We start from the raw sequence: 18,948 nt of genomic DNA on the forward strand, positions 1-18,948 counted from the left end.
GGGGCAAACTGGTGATGCCAACACACAGAATATGCTTCCTACACATAGTCCAATAGGTTCCAAATGTCAACTTGCTAGACCAATTGAAGCTACAGTATGTCAATGGTCAGTGTTTAAATTGCTTGACTCCCTTGAGTGCATCAGAAATGATTTAAGTTGTTTTCTTCTCCTCTTGAGGACAGCCCTGACAAAGCTTGACTTTTTACTTTGTACAAATCTGCATCTTGATGTTGTTATTTCAGCAAACTTCCGACTCATTAGTTAAAAGAAAATCCCAAGAAAATATCTTTATTTTTCAGGTTCATACAGCTGAAGTAAGCCAGAGTAAAGCCTCTGTGTAACTTACTATTTACAGTGTAACTGAGACTAAAAAATAGCCTGAGCTCAAACTTGTAACGCAATGAAAATATTTCTGTTGCTCTGATCTTACCTGACCTAAAGGGCTTTGATACAAACTCCTGAGGTTTACCATGTGCTTTTTCAACCCTATTGTTGAGATTTGAAGCTAAGTTTATTCGTCTCTTTTTTTTGTACAAATCGTCATTGCCCACTTCAAAGGATGAAATGTTGTTCTCCCAGCCCCCAGCAGCGTAATGGAAAACAAGAACAACTACATCAATCTATGTTAAGCAACCTCCTGTAAAAACAACAGTACTGAAACAAAATCCTTTCTGGAAAATATTTAAAGACTTTTGAGAAGTGATTAAATCTTTGATAAAACAAGCAGGGACTTTGGAAAGCCTTGAAAATGTTTTTTGCAGCAACTAGCAACTGTCAGTTGAGGCAGTTCCAAAATGTTCTGTGTCTATGAAGCATTCAGACTTCAAAATATCTGTTGGTGTCTCTTTTTTCCAAGATGAATAGAGACATTGATCAAGCCTAAGATACCTATGATGCTGATCTTTTGTCCCTGCTTTGCTCTGTGAGAGATCAGGAGGTGTGTTTGTCTGTCTGCTGTGAGCTCTCTGAGGGAAGCATTGTGAGGATGTTGATACCAAGGGTAATGTATTGCTCTCGGTTGCGTTGTCCCCTATGGACAGACCTAATTCATACCACACACACGCACAAATCATTCCTCCAAAGGCCGCATTAGCAGAAAAAAGGTGATGTCAGGGGGCAGGGCAATGTGTGTTAGTATGTGTGTGTGCTGTTGATTATGCACCTAAGTGCGTCATGGAAATGTTGTGATTGCTCTACATTTCCTCTCCATTGTAACACCTGTGATGCAGAGCAGCTTGGTTTATCAAGGCTTCCCACCCCATGAATCTCACAGGGCACATTTTGTTTGGCTATTCAGGCTCAGTCCCCCTCTGACATGATTTGCTAGCGTCATTGCTCGTCCCAGTTGGTCAGCTTAAAACCAATCAGAGCAGTGCAGGAATCAAACAAGCTTAAAATCAAATCAGAGCGGGCTATTAAAGTGTCAGAGTGGTGGTCGGGTTTATGCGGCGGTTTCTCTTCTCAATCTGTTTCTCCTCTGCACTCGTTTACATGCCAGGATTTCTTTTCTCAGTTGGTATGATGACTGGATGGTTTTAGCATGTGTCTCTGTGCTGTCAAAGCTGTAACTGCGCCCCTGGGACTGAATGGCTTTACACAAGCTCATAGTGTACAAGAACAAAAGGCCGACATGATCTCACAGACTCATAAAAGAGAGGGACAGAGATAATGAAGGAGGGAGAGAGAACGAGGAACAACTGCAGCCCGATTAAGTCAGAGTTTCTTGTTATTTTTTCTCTTTCCCTCCCATTCATCTGTCCTCAAGGGGCCAAATTAACCATTTGGACACTGCCATAGAAATATGAGTCTGCCGGAGTGTACATTGTACTTGGTATGATGTCATTTCTAGGAGTATTTTCAAAAGTCTTCATCTCCCTTCCATGTGTGCAGCCTCAGCTGAAATGTTATGCTGTTAAATGAATCTTGATAACTGAAGAAATACACAAAACACTCAGATTTGTTTTAAATTGGCTGTGAACAAATATTAAAAGGTTTTCTGAAAGTTGTATCTGCAGTCGTCACAAATGGGTAGAAAATAATATCCCAGTAAGGCAGAAGAAAGTAAAAGATTCCTGTGACAGTTTTGCTCTCTCTCATTTCATCACTTCAGCTAAATTATAGAGCAAGAGTGTGTAGGTAAGGTGCATTCTGGGAAGAAACAATGTGGTTGCACAGCCTGAGCTGGAAACGCTGGACTGTATTTTGTGTGTTTTGCAGCCTCTCCTAATTAGCATATGTGTGAGGGCAGGGCCTGACGCCTCATTTATGGTTGAATGTTTCCTCTGGACAGTGACCATTAGCACCACAAACACATCCTCCCTAACCTTGGGTGATTTATTGTTATGACAGAGGTGGTCTACTCTGCATGTTACACCTTTTCATGCAAACTTCACATTTTCAGTGTAAATATGTTTACTATCGGAACGTGGACGTATTGAGAAGAGTTGACTTTCCTTTTCACACTGTGAGTGGTCCTCCATGTACTGAGCACCCACAAATACACTCTCTGTTGGGATAGTGGTTCTATATTTAACTGTAATGACTCAGAGTACCCTCTGATTTTGTAAAGTAGCTCCAGGCCACATTTTCAGTGTAAAACTGCAGCCGTCAGATCAGCCAGAATCATAAAAGAGTCCGTTTTCCTTCCCTGACACTGAATGTCTGCGATGTGTTCTGCTGCGAGTTTGTTTCTTAAGCTGCGTCAGAACAAAAGCAACAATAATTCTGCATTGTGTCATTCATGCAAGTCTGACCACATGATCATTTTATTTATGTGTGTGGGCTAAACACAACCAGCAATGAATTTTGTGTACTGTTCCCCCATTTGACGAGCTGTTAGTTAAGTCATGCTGGGGTCAGCGTTGGGCCAGAACTCCTCAGGCAGACACAAACCACTATTCCTTTCAGATGTAGGGGAGCAGTCCATAGTCTTTACTAGTGCCTTGTCCAGCCTTAATTGACTGGGGTGGTCCAACTGTTGCACTGAGTACTGCTAAGGCGGCTTGATGTATGTGTGCATACAATCACAAATAGATAATTGACCATTTCTGATTCCACTATCCAAATTGTCCATGACTGGTAACATTCAAGTATCAAATTGATGTTATATTACTGTTTGTAATGTGTTTGTAAAGCAGTACATTCAGAGGCAACAGTATGCAGGACTATTTTGCAGTTTTTTATGGACAGGCTTCTCCACACTAGCTTCATGAAATAGATTTTTGACGTAGTTTTGATATAATTTCACCAAAAGTTTTGGTGGTTGGCACCTTTGGGAGTCAATCAGAGTTCAAATGGGGATGCAAGCCACCCCTGGTCACCTCTCTTGACATCCCCCTGATCTCACCAAGTCTTGAAATCAAGAAGATGTAAAGTGACACATTGGAACAGTATGAACCCAATGAACAGATTTTACTGTGATTAACAGGACAAATGGATTGAAGGATACTGAAATTAAAAATGATGATACAGATTAATATGGTTAAAATGCTTTTTCTTGCCTTGTCTTGAAGACAACAAAGAGAAACAACGTTTAAAATGATTGAGGGGGAAGTCTGACTCGATACTTATTATTTTCCATCTGTCAATTTGTCAACCAGAGATTGTCCTGCTATAAACCATCCCCTGCTTTCTGGTCTGTTTGACTCTAAATTGGACCATAACTTAATGATGCTGTTTTAAAGAAGACTCAAAACTTGATATTGAGACAATAAACTCATTAGGAAATGTTTACTGAGGGAATAAATCAACTGAGAGGAGGAGAACAATTTTCTCAGAAACTTCTGTACAATCTAACTTCCTTGCATCATATGGTGTTGCCCCCTCTATCCATTAGAAGAAAAATGCGCGTCTAAGCCACTTCCTCGTAGATTGAACTGAAAGGGTGCTTCGCATGATGTCACTTAATTTTCTAAATTACTTTAGGCAGATTGTTTAATATTTTCTAAATGCTTGCAACTAATTTTCCATCTCTCTAAATCACAGCACACAGTGTCCAGTGTTTCAGCTAACATAGGTTGAAGGTTACCGTAGAAATGAATGATACTAGATCAGTTTCACACTTTTTATGGATATTTATTTTCTGGCCAACATTATCATGTGGCTGCATTTCATAATTCTATCCAATTTTTTAAAAATAGCTGAGCTTTTTGGCAGTTTTTCGAAGAACCCCTTATAGTACCTGCAGAGAAGAGCCCCAAGGGTTTCTGGAGTTGCTCTGTTGCAGTGACTGATTACTGGTTTGGACTCACTCTGCATCCCAATAATGTGTTTTGCAATGATCCAACAGTCTGCAGAGCCATTTCTAGTAATCCTGAATACAAGGAGTCAGGGGAAATCGATCCAATCACACATGCCTCATTAAGGCATATGTTCTGTAGGCACAATATGAAACAGAAGGTATTCAGTGGTGTAAACATAAGCAAAGCATTTGAGACAGGCGTTTACATCTGGAGATATTCTGCCTTCTGATTGCAGCCTCTTAGACATGATCTGCATTTCAGTCACTATGATCACTACATCAGAAATGTTTTCCTTTTTTTATATATCTGCTGGGAAATAACACAGACAGAATGCTAACTAGAGAGTGGGTGAGCATATAAGGATACATCTTATATTTTTTAATCATGACTACAGTATCTTTCTCATATATAGGGGTCATTATCACTTATACTAATTTGGGAATTGCTCCTGTAGTTTGCCTCAGCTGCAGCAGTGAAACAGGCAGTAATGGCTGCTATGTAATCTTTGTTTTGTCAAAGTGTGTCCTCTGAAAGGTATCTTTTGTTTGTCACTCTGGGCTCAGATTTTTATTCTAAGCGTCTTGACAACATTACAGGTATACAAATTAGAGTCCCAAAATGAACAGTACCTGATGCAAGACCAGCATAAAATAGACACTGATGTTTTTACCACAGTGGTCAACAGGCCGAGGGGAAATTTTTCTTCCTTTCTGAGGATTTATTTGATATGAATTGTGGGATCAGGTTTTCCCTGGCATCATTTTTGCTATTGAGAGTTAATCGCCATTTTCATGGGGTTTTGACCTATCAGAATCAAGTTTTTTTACACAGCTAGGTTAATAAGATGGGTGTATTGTAGTGGACCTGCTGGACCTGGTCAAACGTCTTGCAGAAGCGTTTTGGATTATCTGTAGACAGTCGGGGGAGGATTTACTGAGGCAGGGGAAAAAGGGAATAACAATAGTTCAGCCAGAAAGAAACAAAAGCATGAATAAGCTTCTACAACTCAGCTTCTGAGACAACAGATGTCAATTTAGCAATGTTTGCTCAGTAACAGAAACAAAATCAGGAAGAGGATAATGATTTGATGTGTTCTGTGACTGACTTAAGGTTAGTGTCTCAGATTTGAAGGTATTGTTGACTGGAATTGCAGTCACAGATGGTAAAAGGAGTATGAAAAGCCGAAGATCCAACAATTTTCCCCAAGTTTGTTGGGAGATTGTTCTATTTTTGTGAAACGTGTCACTGAATAAGTGTTTTGTCTAAAAGGATTTTTTGCCGTCCTCTTAAAACTTTTGAGTAAGCAGGTAGATCTTTAAAGGGGACTAAAATGAGTTTGGAGATGACAAAGTGGAAGCAGGTGTTAAGTGATCATTCTTTCGTTATTACCACTTTCAGCCCTTCGATGGAGGAAAAGTCTTTAGATCCTTTGTGTTGTTATTTTCAGCGTAAAGCATACTCATTTGTATGATGTCTTCCTCCTTTGTGCTTAATTTGTTCAGGGAAAGTTTAAAAAGCAATTACTGTCAAGATTTAGTAACTCTCACTTGTGATAAATTGCATTCATATGCAAATTTTTGCTGTTATTGATCTAACCAGGGGAAACTTAACAAAGCAAAGTAGAACACACCTACTGTGCGGCACAGCTGGGGGCGAGCGAGTTCACAGGAAACAGGAGGAGAGATGGAAAGGAGAGGAAAGAGAGGAGAGAGGCCAAGAAAAGAGTGCAGGAGGAGATACCTGTGTGTGTTTGTGTGCGTGTATCTGCCAAACCAAGCCAAGCAGGGATGAAGAATGAGGAGAGGCACTGAAGGAGCCAGGTGTTTATCACACACACACGCAGACACACACACATACAGCAGCTGGGTGAGATCTAAGGTTGCACTAGTGTTGCGTGACAAGGCTAACGGGGTTAAAGAGCTCTGCAGATTTTTCCATCGAGACGACAGAAACCAGTCGTCACTAAAATACACAAGTTGCCTCTGGAGTCACCGTCTGACTCCAAATATGCCTTGTCCTGTCTGACAAACGTCTCCAGCACTCCGCTCTGAAAAAACAACAGAACAACTCCAGCCAAGTTTAGTTTTCAAGGGGCAAAAAAGTAAGAACATGATCATATAATTACAAAATAAACAAGCCACCAAAAAGGAAATTATGAATAAGAAATATCGCTGTCAAAAAATGGGTCTGTGTTCTGTGTTGTTAGTTATTTCTCATTTCAGAGAAGTTGGACTTGTTTTTGCGTTCCTGATTTTCCCTGCATCCATATGTTGTTCAGTTCTGGCTGCAGCATTGAGAGTATTTCCAATTAGAAACACTCTCCACACAGATTCAAACAATTATTGCACAAACAGGAGTACAAAAAGACTTGGCTCGGATTTTTGCTCCCCTAAGATCCTCGCGGAGATTTTCAAAGCAGCATGCCAAGCCACATAGGGAATGCAGGAGATGGTCCAGGCATACTGAGCATACACTGCATACTGCAAACTGCTATCACCTTATTTTTATCATTCCCTTCCTTTTCCCTTTGCAGCAAAACCTTTCAGACATTGTCTGCTGTCTACACACTGCTGCTGTCAGTTTTTTGAGAGGATTTTTCATGCCTTGGGTCCTGTTTATATTATTTTGTTGTAATTTACACATTTTAGCTGCGATATTCTAATGTTCCCCCTGGAATTAATAGAGTAAGCAATCTATAAATCTAGGAAGAACTAAGAAGGACTCGGAAAAATGGGGCTGGAGTTATTGAGGAAAATCGTTGCAAACAGCAGTGGGTAGCAGAGCCGTCTTGTTGTGAGAATGGCCTGTTATCAGTGTATGAGTGATATGGAAAGATGTTCTGGGACAGTTATTGTTACAGAAAGGTCTCTGAATGAGTCCAAAAGGCACTCTCAGGTACTGTAATGATCCAAATATGAGGAGAGTTGTTTCCTTTAAGTATATCCGAAAAAGTGTGGTTGTCTTATATTCAGGGTCCAGCCTTTTAGATGCCAGTATTTGTTCACAACAGAGGTTAGCTTCACTTATTTGTGAAGTGCGTGTACCTCTCATGATTGAGGCCAGGTGTCACTCACAACTACAGCACCAGGGGGATGAAAGTTGGAGAGACACAGTGTTTGTCCCCAGAGCCATCAAAACATGAAGAGAAAAACACATCTCTTTTTTTATTAATTTTGTTTTATCAGTCAAGGTAAACACAAGCAGCAACCTCCGGTCTAAAAATATGAGTCCAATGCGGGAGTGGCTAAAACTGCAGTTCATTGAAGATCCGCTTGAGGCTGACTCCGGAAGTACCGGAAACCTCATACACACCAATTCAAAAAGAGCCGATTTTTACAGCAGAATAAACATGTTTACAGCCTGGTACAAAAGACGAGTGTAGTCTGGATAGCTCATTTCTCGATCGGCACACACTGTACTGGGGGTGAATGTTTTTCTAACGCAGCAATGTCGAAGATATTGAGATTATAAGTCTCCCAATGAGAGGCACAGCTGACTTGATTGAAAGGCGGGAACACTGTAGCTGATGGCTAAGAGGCTCAAAGCCCGCCTCTTTACCTCACAATCGCTCAACAGCAGCAATATGGCTCCTGCTGACGATTGGCCACAAAACAGCGCTTCAGAAACAGATGGGAGACGTCACGGATACTACGTCCATATTGTATACAGTCTATGGGTAAACACAAAGGGAATCTTGCAAAGAAAAGACATAACAGTGGGTTAACAGTTTGGAAGGAAAATTTTGGGATTTCCTGAGAGCAGGCTTTTATGCTTGGAGTTGTGGCTTAATCAGAAGTGGAGTTAGAGGTGGAGTGGAGATTTAACACAATTGATAGAAACAAAAATTGAATGAGCAGGTAATAACCTAATTACTGCTGAGCTGTGTGACCCCTGTATCCCTCTGGATTTAACTTGTCACTTCAGTTGTGAAATATTTCATCTAAAAAGTCAACCGTGAGACTGAAGTATGCAAAGAAAAACATCAAACATGAGCATTGTTTTTTTAACAGTCTTCTCCTTCATTCACCTCATTAACTTATTTCAGAAAAGTCTTTGAGTGGTTTCCTGACAGTGAGTTAGAATCGATGTTGCTCAGCAGCACACAGACACCAGCTTCAGGTTGGAGTACTCAGATTTCCTCTTTAGCTAGATAACACTTGATAGTAAAAACACTGCATGTAACCCCTCTGCTGAATGTGTCCTCTTCTTTATTCTCCATCTGTTCTTTATCTGCCCTCCATCTTCATCATCTATCATCTCCTGGCACGTGCTCTGCTCCACCCTCCGCTCTTCTCCTTTCTCTTTTGTCTCCTCTCTCCTCTGTTCTCCTGCCTCTGACCTGATCACAGCATGCCGTCCTGAAAGATGTCTCAATTCCTAAAATCCATCTGGAAGAAAAGGGGGGAGGGGGAGTCTGCTGGAGGAGCACAGGTGTGTGCTTTGCTGAGGTCTTTTCAGCAATCATGATGTAAAAAAAAAAAAAAGAGTCATGAAACACACCTGGGATATATAATATGGAATGAAATAAAAATATATGACACCTATACATACAACCTCTTTTGTGCTCACCTGGCAGAGATCGTATATTACATCTGTAGACTGTAACAACAGTGGACAGATGCAGGTGTGTGTTCTTATGGGTCTGAAGTATGGATTTGTTTAATGTCTGAATCCTCCTCTCCTTCCACTTTGTGTCTCTACAACTTTCCTTTTTGCAAATCAGACTAACATATTCTCTTGAAACAGTCTGTGTGATAATTTGCAATCATTTCAAAATTCATGCAAAATATTTTAGGCAACGCAAGCCCATCACATCCAGTGCAGAAATACTTTGAAGCATCTGTTTATGATATGTTGTCGTCCTTTCTCACGCCCGAAACACCAAAAAATCTATTTGGTAAAGTTAGGATAATAAAAACTCCTTAATTTGATAAAGGGCACCCAAAACATGCTCTCATGTCAGTGAGGCTCAACCTCCTGCTGTCAGGCTGAAGTCGTGTGTATCCCTAGATGGTATGGAGAAACTTTCACACATGAAATCTCGACATTTCCACAACAATTTCAGGTGACTCAGGTCCCAAAATGTTCCAGATTTGTCCAGATTTGTCTGTGTTAGACTATCTCTGGACAACTATGATAAATATAGTTTTTTTTTAATGAGGGGCAGGGTACACTAAGGCTACGTTCACACTGCAAGGCTTAATGCTCAATTCCGATTCTTTGCTCAGATCTGATTTTTTGTTTGCCTGTTCACGTTACCATCTATAATGTGACCTGTATCTGATTCCAGTGTGAACTGTTTGCGGCTCCGAACTGCTCTGCATGCGCAAAAGTACAGTAACAATGACGTCACAGCTGTTTCACAAACGTTAACATGGAGGAAATCAGCATTTTCGCCTTTGTCACAAATTATTTGCAGTGGGTTTATCACCCAAAACACAGTCAAGCTCATTCTGAAGTGGGCAGGTGACGCGACCACGACGGCTTCGGCTGTTTGAATCTTTAGCTTCTTTAAACTTAACTTTAAAGCTCTTCACTTTTCGCTGACACTGCAGCCACGTTCTTCTGTGTTCCCATTCGGCAAGTTCTTTCAATATACTTCCAAACACAGACTCGTTACAGTATGAACCCTCAAGTTTTGCTTGTATGTAAGTGTCACTCCATATATTTGCAAGGCCCAAGATCTCGCTGTCCCTCCATTGACTTGCTCCATCGTTGCTATCCTCCATTTTTGCAGGGCTACCACCGCGCATAATTGTGACGTGTATCGCTATAAAGTGACGTGAAAGTATCAAATGCGCATCAAATCCGCCTTGGCCGTTCACACTGAGGTCTCATTGAAAAAAATCAGATCTGTATCTGATTCAGGATCACATATGGAAGTGGTCTAAATCTGGGCCACTTTTGCCTGCAGTGTGAACATAGCCTTAGGTAGGGCATGCAAGAAGAGGAGGGGGAGTGTTCATTCCAACACATAAGCACGTTTAATACAAAAACAATAGTGGACATCATAGTACTGACAGCTGAGGCAAAGTGTAAAGAGTTTAATTTTGAGGAACATCCAGCCCTCTCACTCACGGTGACGCTTCCAGACCATTACCTGTTGCATTCACACGATGACAGACACTGAATTCACATCGACTTTTCACAGGAAGCTGGAGGAGATAGTCTTCTGAAAGCCACAGTAAACAGAGTTTGACATGTTTGTTAACACATGCTGCTCTCTTGCAAAACGACAGTACAGGAGTGTAGGATATGTGTGAAAGGAGCTTAATACTGTAGCTAATGAGTTAGCATTGGTAAGCAATTCAGGGTGCAACAGGAGGCAAAGCATCTAAATACTTACATGTATTAACCTGGAAAACAGCAGTTGCAGAGCAGGTATGCAGGTGCATCTGACAGGAGCCATGTCAAACTTCACTAAAGCATAAACTGAGAGCTTCATTTTAATCAGCACTTGGCGATCAGCCAGAAGACAGTTCATGTTTTTAGTAACAAGCAACAAAATTAGTATAAACCCAAACACAGCAGAAAGCGTCAGAAGGCGAGCCACACACGCCGGCACCATCTTGACTTGGCATCAGGCTATCTCACACCACCTCACACGTTGGAGTAAGTTGAAAGTGCGGTGTGTCTATGCAGGTCCTGAAAAGACCTCCGTACTGCTGAATATTTTTAAACGAATCTACCGCATTCATTTTTGTGTAAATAGGTGCAAACAGGGAATGAGAACAGCCTGATTATGAGAGGGACAGAAAGCAAGGGAAGGAATCAAGGATATAGAAACTGAAAATGTCAAGAGGCTCTCCTTGTCCTCATCTTCCCTCCTTCAGGCAGAAACTGAAGTGGAGTCTAGAGGGAGGAGGATGGGATGCAGGCTTTGGTTTGGGGTTATGAGTATGAAGTACCTCCATGTTAAATACTGCAGCACATTCCTGAGTGAAATTACTGATCTGTACTCTGCAGGTTTCATTGATATGAGGGGTATTAAGATGCCGATCACAACATTCATTTCAAGTAATTGATTTCTAGGAATTTCTATTTATATTCACATCTTGTCCCTTGCTTTTCAAAAATAATTGAACGTGTATGAAGCTAACATTTGTGTGGAGGCTTACAAAGAAGTAAATCAGAAGCTGAAAGCCTCCTAAACTTGTCATTCCTGGAGTTTGGTGGCTTCATTTCAGACACTCGAACACATCCAAGTCTCTGAAGCGCCAAGTTGTTCTGCTGGTTTCCCCCCTGGGACCTGAATGCAGCATAACTCTGCTCTCTCAGGCTCTGCGTGGAGAAGCCAGGAGGCACCTTGCCATTTGACAGACTGAGTATTTCATTGCACTGATTATTTTTACTCCATTGATCAGAGCTTAAAAGAATATTGTCTTGAGCCAGACAACAAGCTCCCAGGCAATCATAGCCAAGCTTAAAACTGCATCCCCACGGAGCATGCTGGACAGCTGCGTCCGACCTTTTGACAATCATAATATCTGCCTGTGACCTATTTTATTTCTCACACACACCGCACTCAAAACTCTCACACTCACAGATATGTGCAGGGTTTGAGGAGTTACAGTCAGAAGGTTTGGGATTCACTTTAGGCCTTCGAGCAATATTCGGTCTCTGCGTCACTCCTTGTAATCCCTGTTACAGTGTGTTCTACCAGAAAGTCTTTGATATGGAGATCGACTCAGAGAAGCCAGAAACAGAAAATGTCAGTCCACAGATGTTTCCCCAAACTCCAAAACAATGCAGGTGGATGTCAGGGGACAGGAAATACAACCTAGCACTGGATACTCCTGCAACTTTAAAGATCTGTCATGATGAGATTATACTTTTGTTGTAGAAGGACAGAAAAGATTTGCAGATTGAAGTCTAATCCATAAGGAAACTGTTTTTGGTTGAAGTTGCCCAGAATGCTAATCCCAGGTTTATGCGACATTCGCATGTGACATACAAAAGTCTGCTAAGTGTGCATATTATGAGTGAAATCTTCTGTATTGTATCATAAACATTTTTTCAATACTTTTAGAATTATCAGCCCTCTGTTTACAGATGTTGTTTAACACAGAACCTGTGTTTGAGCACCTTACCTCTCTTGAATCCCAAACATTTCAACTTAAGACAGCTGGTATCTGTCCCCTCAAAAGGTTTGTTCAACCATATTTTCTGGTTTGTCTCTCCTTTGACATCAAATTGACATGAATTACTCTCAATGGAAGCTTACAGCTAGCTGGGCTTTATCTGCTTGTTAAAACTGGTTTAAACCTGGTATGAGCACATTGAGTCGACTGAATGGTTAAATGTTGTCACCCTTGCTTGATGCCAGCAGAATTTCTAGTTAGTTAAACAGATACCTGATATTCTTATTCTTTTAGGGCTGCAATGCCTGTCATGCACTGTGTCTAGGCTGTAGTACTAACCAAGGGCCTTCTTACTTTAAAGCTCTACTACCCATGGTGTAACCAGCGACAATGATGTGGTTTGTCAGTAGTGTGAAAGGATATAAGTTGTTGTTGGCTGTGTCTTGTTAAACAGGCGTAAAACAATTCGACTGGAGCAATTTGTAACCAGCACCTGCATGCTGTTGTTTAACTGAAAGGAGGACTGAAAAGCTGAGGGTGCTAGCTCTGCTAATGTTAGCCACACTCCGCAAAACCAATTTGACATGGTTTAAAACTCAGACTCTGTGTTTATGTCTTTAGATGTATTAATAATACATCTTTCTATTTTTGTTTCTCAGTATCCAGTAGGATCTGAGAAGGTGTTTTTTGCCACTTGCTCTCCTCTTTGTTCTTCACACTGCTGTTTTCCTGCAAACACTAAATGTCATTGGTCAATCAAACTGCAAACCCAAGCTAGAAAGCTGCTTTTGCCAATATCTTGCCCTTTGGAGAATCTGTATTCACACACAGATATCTGTTATGGAGGTAAAGTTTTTTCTGAATTGTTAGGAAAGTTTTTACACAAAAATATCATCATGTGAAAATGATTGATTAGCAATGATTAGTCCTGCATCAGCTCTGACCGTAGTCTCCATTAACGAAAAGAGTCAGATAGTAAAAAGCTCTGTGTTTTGATTTGTTGGTGTTTGTATTGATTTGGAGATGTTGATTTTCCTCAACAGAAGCTGCTGCTTGTTCCATATTCAGTGTGGTGAAATACTTAATATCTCAATAAGGTATTACATTTGGTTTGGTACAGAGATCTACTGTTCATTGTTTGCCTGAAGATTTCATTCCAGTAAAGGTTACAAAGAAAGTCTCAGAGCAGCTCTTAATTATGATACTGCCCGAGGAAGTCTAGCTTTTTATCATGCAAATGAAACACAAAACAGATTCAGACTAACTTCTTTGGAGACTGATTTAAGTGTCTCAGGAGGATCAGTCCAGGTGATGCAGTTTACTATAGACGACCAGCGCTGAGCTGATCAATTCTTCACAAACTCTGAGTGAAACCAGTGGACCGAATCTGCTGTTTAATATTGCCCACATGCAGCTTTAATCCTGTGTTGTTCCTGTTTCCCCTGCAGAAGCCAATGGGCTTTTTTTTCCCATCCACAGCATCACTCTGGGGGTGGAAGTGGGGGTTGGGTTTTTAATAGAAAATGCCAACATGCATGTGATTTTCCATCTCAGTGGAAAGAGCAAGCTATAAGGCATTCTAGTAAACTATCAAACACAGACTCCAGTTAGGTTTGTTTTTTTCAGATCTGTTTGCATCAAGCTGCTGGACTTTTGTTCAACCCAAGACTGAAAAAAATCCATGAAGGTAGAAGGCTGATTGCTGGAAGGAAAAGACTGAATGTGTGTGTTTGAAATGTCTTGAATGTGTTTTTTTTTTTGTGTTAAAGAAATATATTTGTGTGTTTTAGAGTGAAAGAGAGGCAGTCTAAGAGTCTTGTGTTGCATTCTCGGCATCAACATCCCCAAACAAGAATGCAATTCTTTCCCTACAAATGACCTAACATTGATTTTTGTACTTCAATTTCTCCCTGCTCGCTTGCAAATGGTGAGCTGAAGAGATTAGATGGAGACGTAACATTTTATCTGCAAAGCCAGCCACCACAGGGAGAGCGGTTAATGCAATGTGTTTGTCTCTCATTTCTTTGTTTCTCACAGCTAATTTCTTTCTTTTGTACCAAACATTTGTATGGAATTCAAGGCCGCCAGAGTTATCTGCCTGGGCATAAGCACACACACGCGGACTCCCAAACACAAATACAAACACATAGAGAGAGCAGCAGGGCCATTTAGGCATTCAGAAGTCACTAAATGCCAAGGTTACCACATCGATACGTGATTGATTTTGCCCGCTCTGCTGTGAGTCTGGTCTCACAGACGCACAACAAATACCTCACACAGTTCAACGACACAGACCGAGTATTTTTTCATTCACAAATCAGTGATGGTGAAGATGGGATGTAGAATTCATCAAGTGCCGTCCCTTGTGGAGAGTGAAGGGGAGCAGCTGGAAGGAATGAGGAGGGATGGGGAGGAAGGTGCGTGACAGACTACAAGACATACAGAGGAGAGGGCACAGCAGAGCCCAGAATCAACAGTGTTTGCGCAGATTTATGGCAGCGGCTTGGAGTGTCAGTGGTCTCTTTGTGACTCAGTTTTTTTAATTGTAAACCATAGCTTGTCATATCTAAGTGGACGACGCCGCAGTGACGACACTCATCTGTTTGTCAAATACACTTGTGAAGTCTTGAGATTAGTGTTTAGGCCTTAGCTATCTTTGTTTTTTTGGAGCTAGAAGTAAACATATTTGGATGAGAGGGTGAGCTAGTGGGGAGTGATTGGTTATCAAACACTGTGTTTTATAGTTAGTCTGTTGCTAAAGGCTACATCTTTAGTGGACCTTTTAAACCACAGTGTTTCATGTTGAATTGGATTTATCATTCATGTAGGAGACTGGAGTTTTCATCAATCTTTAAAATGCTATGAGGGGGCGCTGTGGCCTAGCGGTCTAAGCGCCCCACATACAGAGGCTATAGTCCTCGTTGGCAGGGGTTGCCGGTTCGATTCCCGGCCGGGTCAACCATTTCCTGCATGTCGTCCCCCACTCTCTGCTCCCCACATTTCCTGTCTCTCTTCAGCTGTCCTCTCAATAAAGGCAAAAGGCCAAAAATATAACTTTAAAAAAAAAAATGCTATGAGAACTTGTAGAGCGTAATCTTGCTTGCAAGCATCTTTATCAGGAGAGTGAGCAGCTACTGAGTAACAGGACCAGATAAACCTTAGATAGAAAGTCCACCAATAGTTCTGACCACATGCACAGGCCAACTTAAAAAAAAGTATGACAAATACTAACAAGCCAAAAACAGTTTTCTACCATGCTGTAAACATGTTTACTTCTGCTGTACAGTTGGACATTTTAACACGAGCTCTATGGGGATCACTTTTAGAGATAGCCTCAAGGAGACACATGAGGCATTGCAGATTTTTGGTATTCAGCTTTGTTTGCTTTTTCAGCCTCAAATGTGCTGCAACCTCTAATTGTCCGTCAGTTGTTGTAGCTTTACCAGTTTCATGCCACATCACACCATCAGCAGACATCAAACATACATCATCGCTCAGTCAGTTATTTTAATTTAAGCTTTCGTTTTCTGTGATTGTGACTTTTATTCATTCTTTCCATTCATCATTCTTTTGTTTCTTTTTAATTGTGTTCTTTTATAGGTCTCCAATGCCCTCCCCCTCCTGTCCATCATCTGTCATTGACCAATCACATCCACAATCAGCCAATCCTCATGACAACCCGTTGTTAGGCGAAGTGGCTGAGCCAGACTCAGAGGAAGAGGAGGAGGAGGAGGAGGAGGAAGAAGAGCAAGAGGAGTATGGCGTCCGATTGTACTTACCTGTAACTCATGGTAAAAAGACTTTAACTCCATTCTTTTAGCAAGCTTTGTGATCTGACTGTTCTTTTTGGGATGAACTTCTGCTTTAAAAAAAAAAAAAAAAAACAATCCACCATGTGTCGCTCAGATATATTTCTGTTTTAAAATTTAAATAATGACTCAAAATCGGCAGAGAATCTGACCTTTGTTAGCTTTGTCCCAAAAATAACAAAAGGATTTGGTCATCCCATCGGTCAAATCCTGGTTATTTGTAAAGGCTGTGTTTTTCCTCTGGAAATTTGTATCCTGCTGCATTTGAATATTGACTGTCATGTGTCGGAGAACAGAGTGATTGGGGATTTTGTCAGAAAATCTAATTTCCCCTGCTCTTCCTCCCTCTTGGGAACTATTTTACGTCTAAATCTGAACATCCAGCTGCTGCAGGAGCATGTGTGTTCCATGCTCTGAATATTCAGTGTTGGCTCGTGTTTTGTCATATTTCTTGTCAACCAGGCAGGTAGTACAAGCAGACAGGTGGTCTTTAGTAATGGTATGAGTAAGGCAGAGTAATCATGCAGGTCAAGTGAATCATCCAAACTTCCTCTGCACTAATTCATCCTCCTGGCTGTTGTATGTTGCAGACGGTGGTTATTTGTCATGTTCAAATTGCCTTTAACACTTGGCAAGCTCTGCAGTCTGGAGGCTTGAAACTTGTGATGACTTCCAGCGGTTGTCCTCAATAGATCAGCCCTCCTCTGTGGGAGTCAGACCGACCTTCTCCATCTCTGTCACGGTTTCTCCCAGCCTTTCTTAATCTCCTGTTTGCTTTCCAACCCTCCCTTTCTTTCATGTCTGCCTCTCAGCCTTATCACACAAACACTTCAACTTTATCTGCTCTTGGAAAAAGTCTGACAAATATCAGCACAAAGAGACCAATTAGGGTTTGGGAGTCCGATGGGAGGTCAGCAATCTGTGAACTTAAAGTAGTAAATGTTACTGTGACTGCTTTCTCAGACGCAGGAGCATGTTGGTGGAAAAACTTACGCAAGGCTATTTGAAAGCAGAATATTGGGAAAGTCGCTGTAAATTCAAAACATCTGTTGGAAAATTACATTTTTGGCTGCAGCGGCCATAAGGGGAATAGTAGAGTATCTCTTGTACTTTAAAGCTTCCTTTGTTCTTTTTGAAATACACCTACCATTGTGGTATTCATTTAGTAGTGCCTTGAACGTTTATATTACATAAGGTCATATCAAATTCTAACATAATCCACTGCATACCAAAGCTTGTTTGATTGGAGGCATTTTTCATTTTCTTGTTTTATATTTGTCAAAGAGTTTTATTATTGGTAGCAAAGAGGTAATGTTCATTGTTTTGAGTGCTGGCCCACTTCTTGTTTTTCTTCATATGTCTTTATATGTATACACTAATCAGCCATAACATTATGACCACCTGCATATGTTGTGTACACTCCCCAAATCTCAGGTCAGGGCAAAACAGCCCTTGCCCTACGAGACATAGACCTCTGAAGGTATGCTCTGGTATCTGGCATCAAGACATATCAGTAGATCCTTTAAGTTCTGGAAGTTATGATGTGGGGCCTTCATAGACCAGACCTGTTGTCCAGCAGTTCTACAGATTATTGATTAGACTAGGTCAAGTTAACACACTTGAACTTGTTGTTGAGTTGGTATTGATTCAGAATATTGTTGGTTTTTGAACATGCATACTTTCTGAATCACGTTTTCTCATTGTAATTTTTTGGGGGGGCCTTTACATATGTCATCTGTGATATGCACTGATGCACCCAAATGTCTCCTGAGTGAGTCTAGTTTTTTTTATGTCAAAATTTTTTTAGTGTTTGGGAAGCATTGCACAATGATGCAATACTAATGACATGTATTGACACAAGGGGGGAAATAGGCATTTGTGTTGTACTTGTGTTTTTGTTTGGCCTTCTGCAGCCGATGGCCCTAAAGCATGTATGTTTTCTTGCATGTCAAATGCTCAATTGTCTAAAATAATCTGCAGACAAAGGCTGATTAGTGCCATGGGTGCTGGTTACGTCACAAACAAATAGGGCAAATAATGCTAACTCCAGGCCTGACAATAATGGCCAACTGTTAGCCAGGTGTGTCAGGACCCTAAATCCCACAACCACTGAAGGCAGATGAATTGGCTTGATGTGCTGACCTCTCTTACTGCCTGTTAAAAGCCTGGCAGCAGTAAATTGTGTTTCAAAAGTCGAGTCTGTAGGACATAAAAGCATGAACGACCTTTTCTAAATCTGTAGAGGAGAGAAACGATCAGTTCTTGGTTAAATGTCTCAGTTGGGCTGCAGCACTTTAGTCTCCTGACATTTCAGAGCAAAAAAATAGAACCTGATTCACGGCATGCATTTCACTTTTAAGATCAGGCAACCAGACAGAAGTAGTGTGAAGAAATCCTGCAGAAAGTAGCACATCATGGCCACATTTAACCTTGAGCTGCATCAATCCTTTTTTGTTTATGGAGTTAATGCTCAAACATTCAATGAACCAATCGTCTATTGTCTGACGAAGACTTTCCTTTCTTTGTGTTACATTGTTTAAAGTGCAGTTAGCAACTTGAGAAGCGACATGTATGCAGGTATCTTTGCAAAAAGAGACACTTAGTCTATTACATCCCCCAGAAGAGAGGATCTGTTTCTGTTGAATCTCAGTTTCACTGTAATACTAAGTCACACGGAGGCTTCACTCTTCACAAGAAGAGAATAACATTTATGGTGTCATTTGTTGACTGAAGGTTGGATCCATCATGTATGATGATTCTAGGAAGTTGGTAAATCTCAATGTTGATTGGCTTAAGTGACACAGATTTGTGTCTCAG

The 18,948-nt window shown here is 41.0% G+C and overlaps 1 protein-coding gene across 1 annotated transcript in view; it reads left to right on the forward strand.

Annotated features, from left to right (window-relative positions):
• tenm3 (teneurin transmembrane protein 3) overlaps positions 1–18,948 on the forward strand; it is a 517,897-nt gene that overhangs the window by 324,321 nt on the left and 174,628 nt on the right. The window contains 1 exon segment of the mRNA XM_034688142.1: positions 15,924–16,113. Within this exon segment, the coding sequence (XP_034544033.1) occupies positions 15,924–16,113 (190 nt within the window).

The sequence above is a fragment of the Notolabrus celidotus genome, chromosome 7 (assembly GCF_009762535.1).
Source record: "Notolabrus celidotus isolate fNotCel1 chromosome 7, fNotCel1.pri, whole genome shotgun sequence".
NCBI lineage: Eukaryota > Metazoa > Chordata > Actinopteri > Labriformes > Labridae > Notolabrus > Notolabrus celidotus.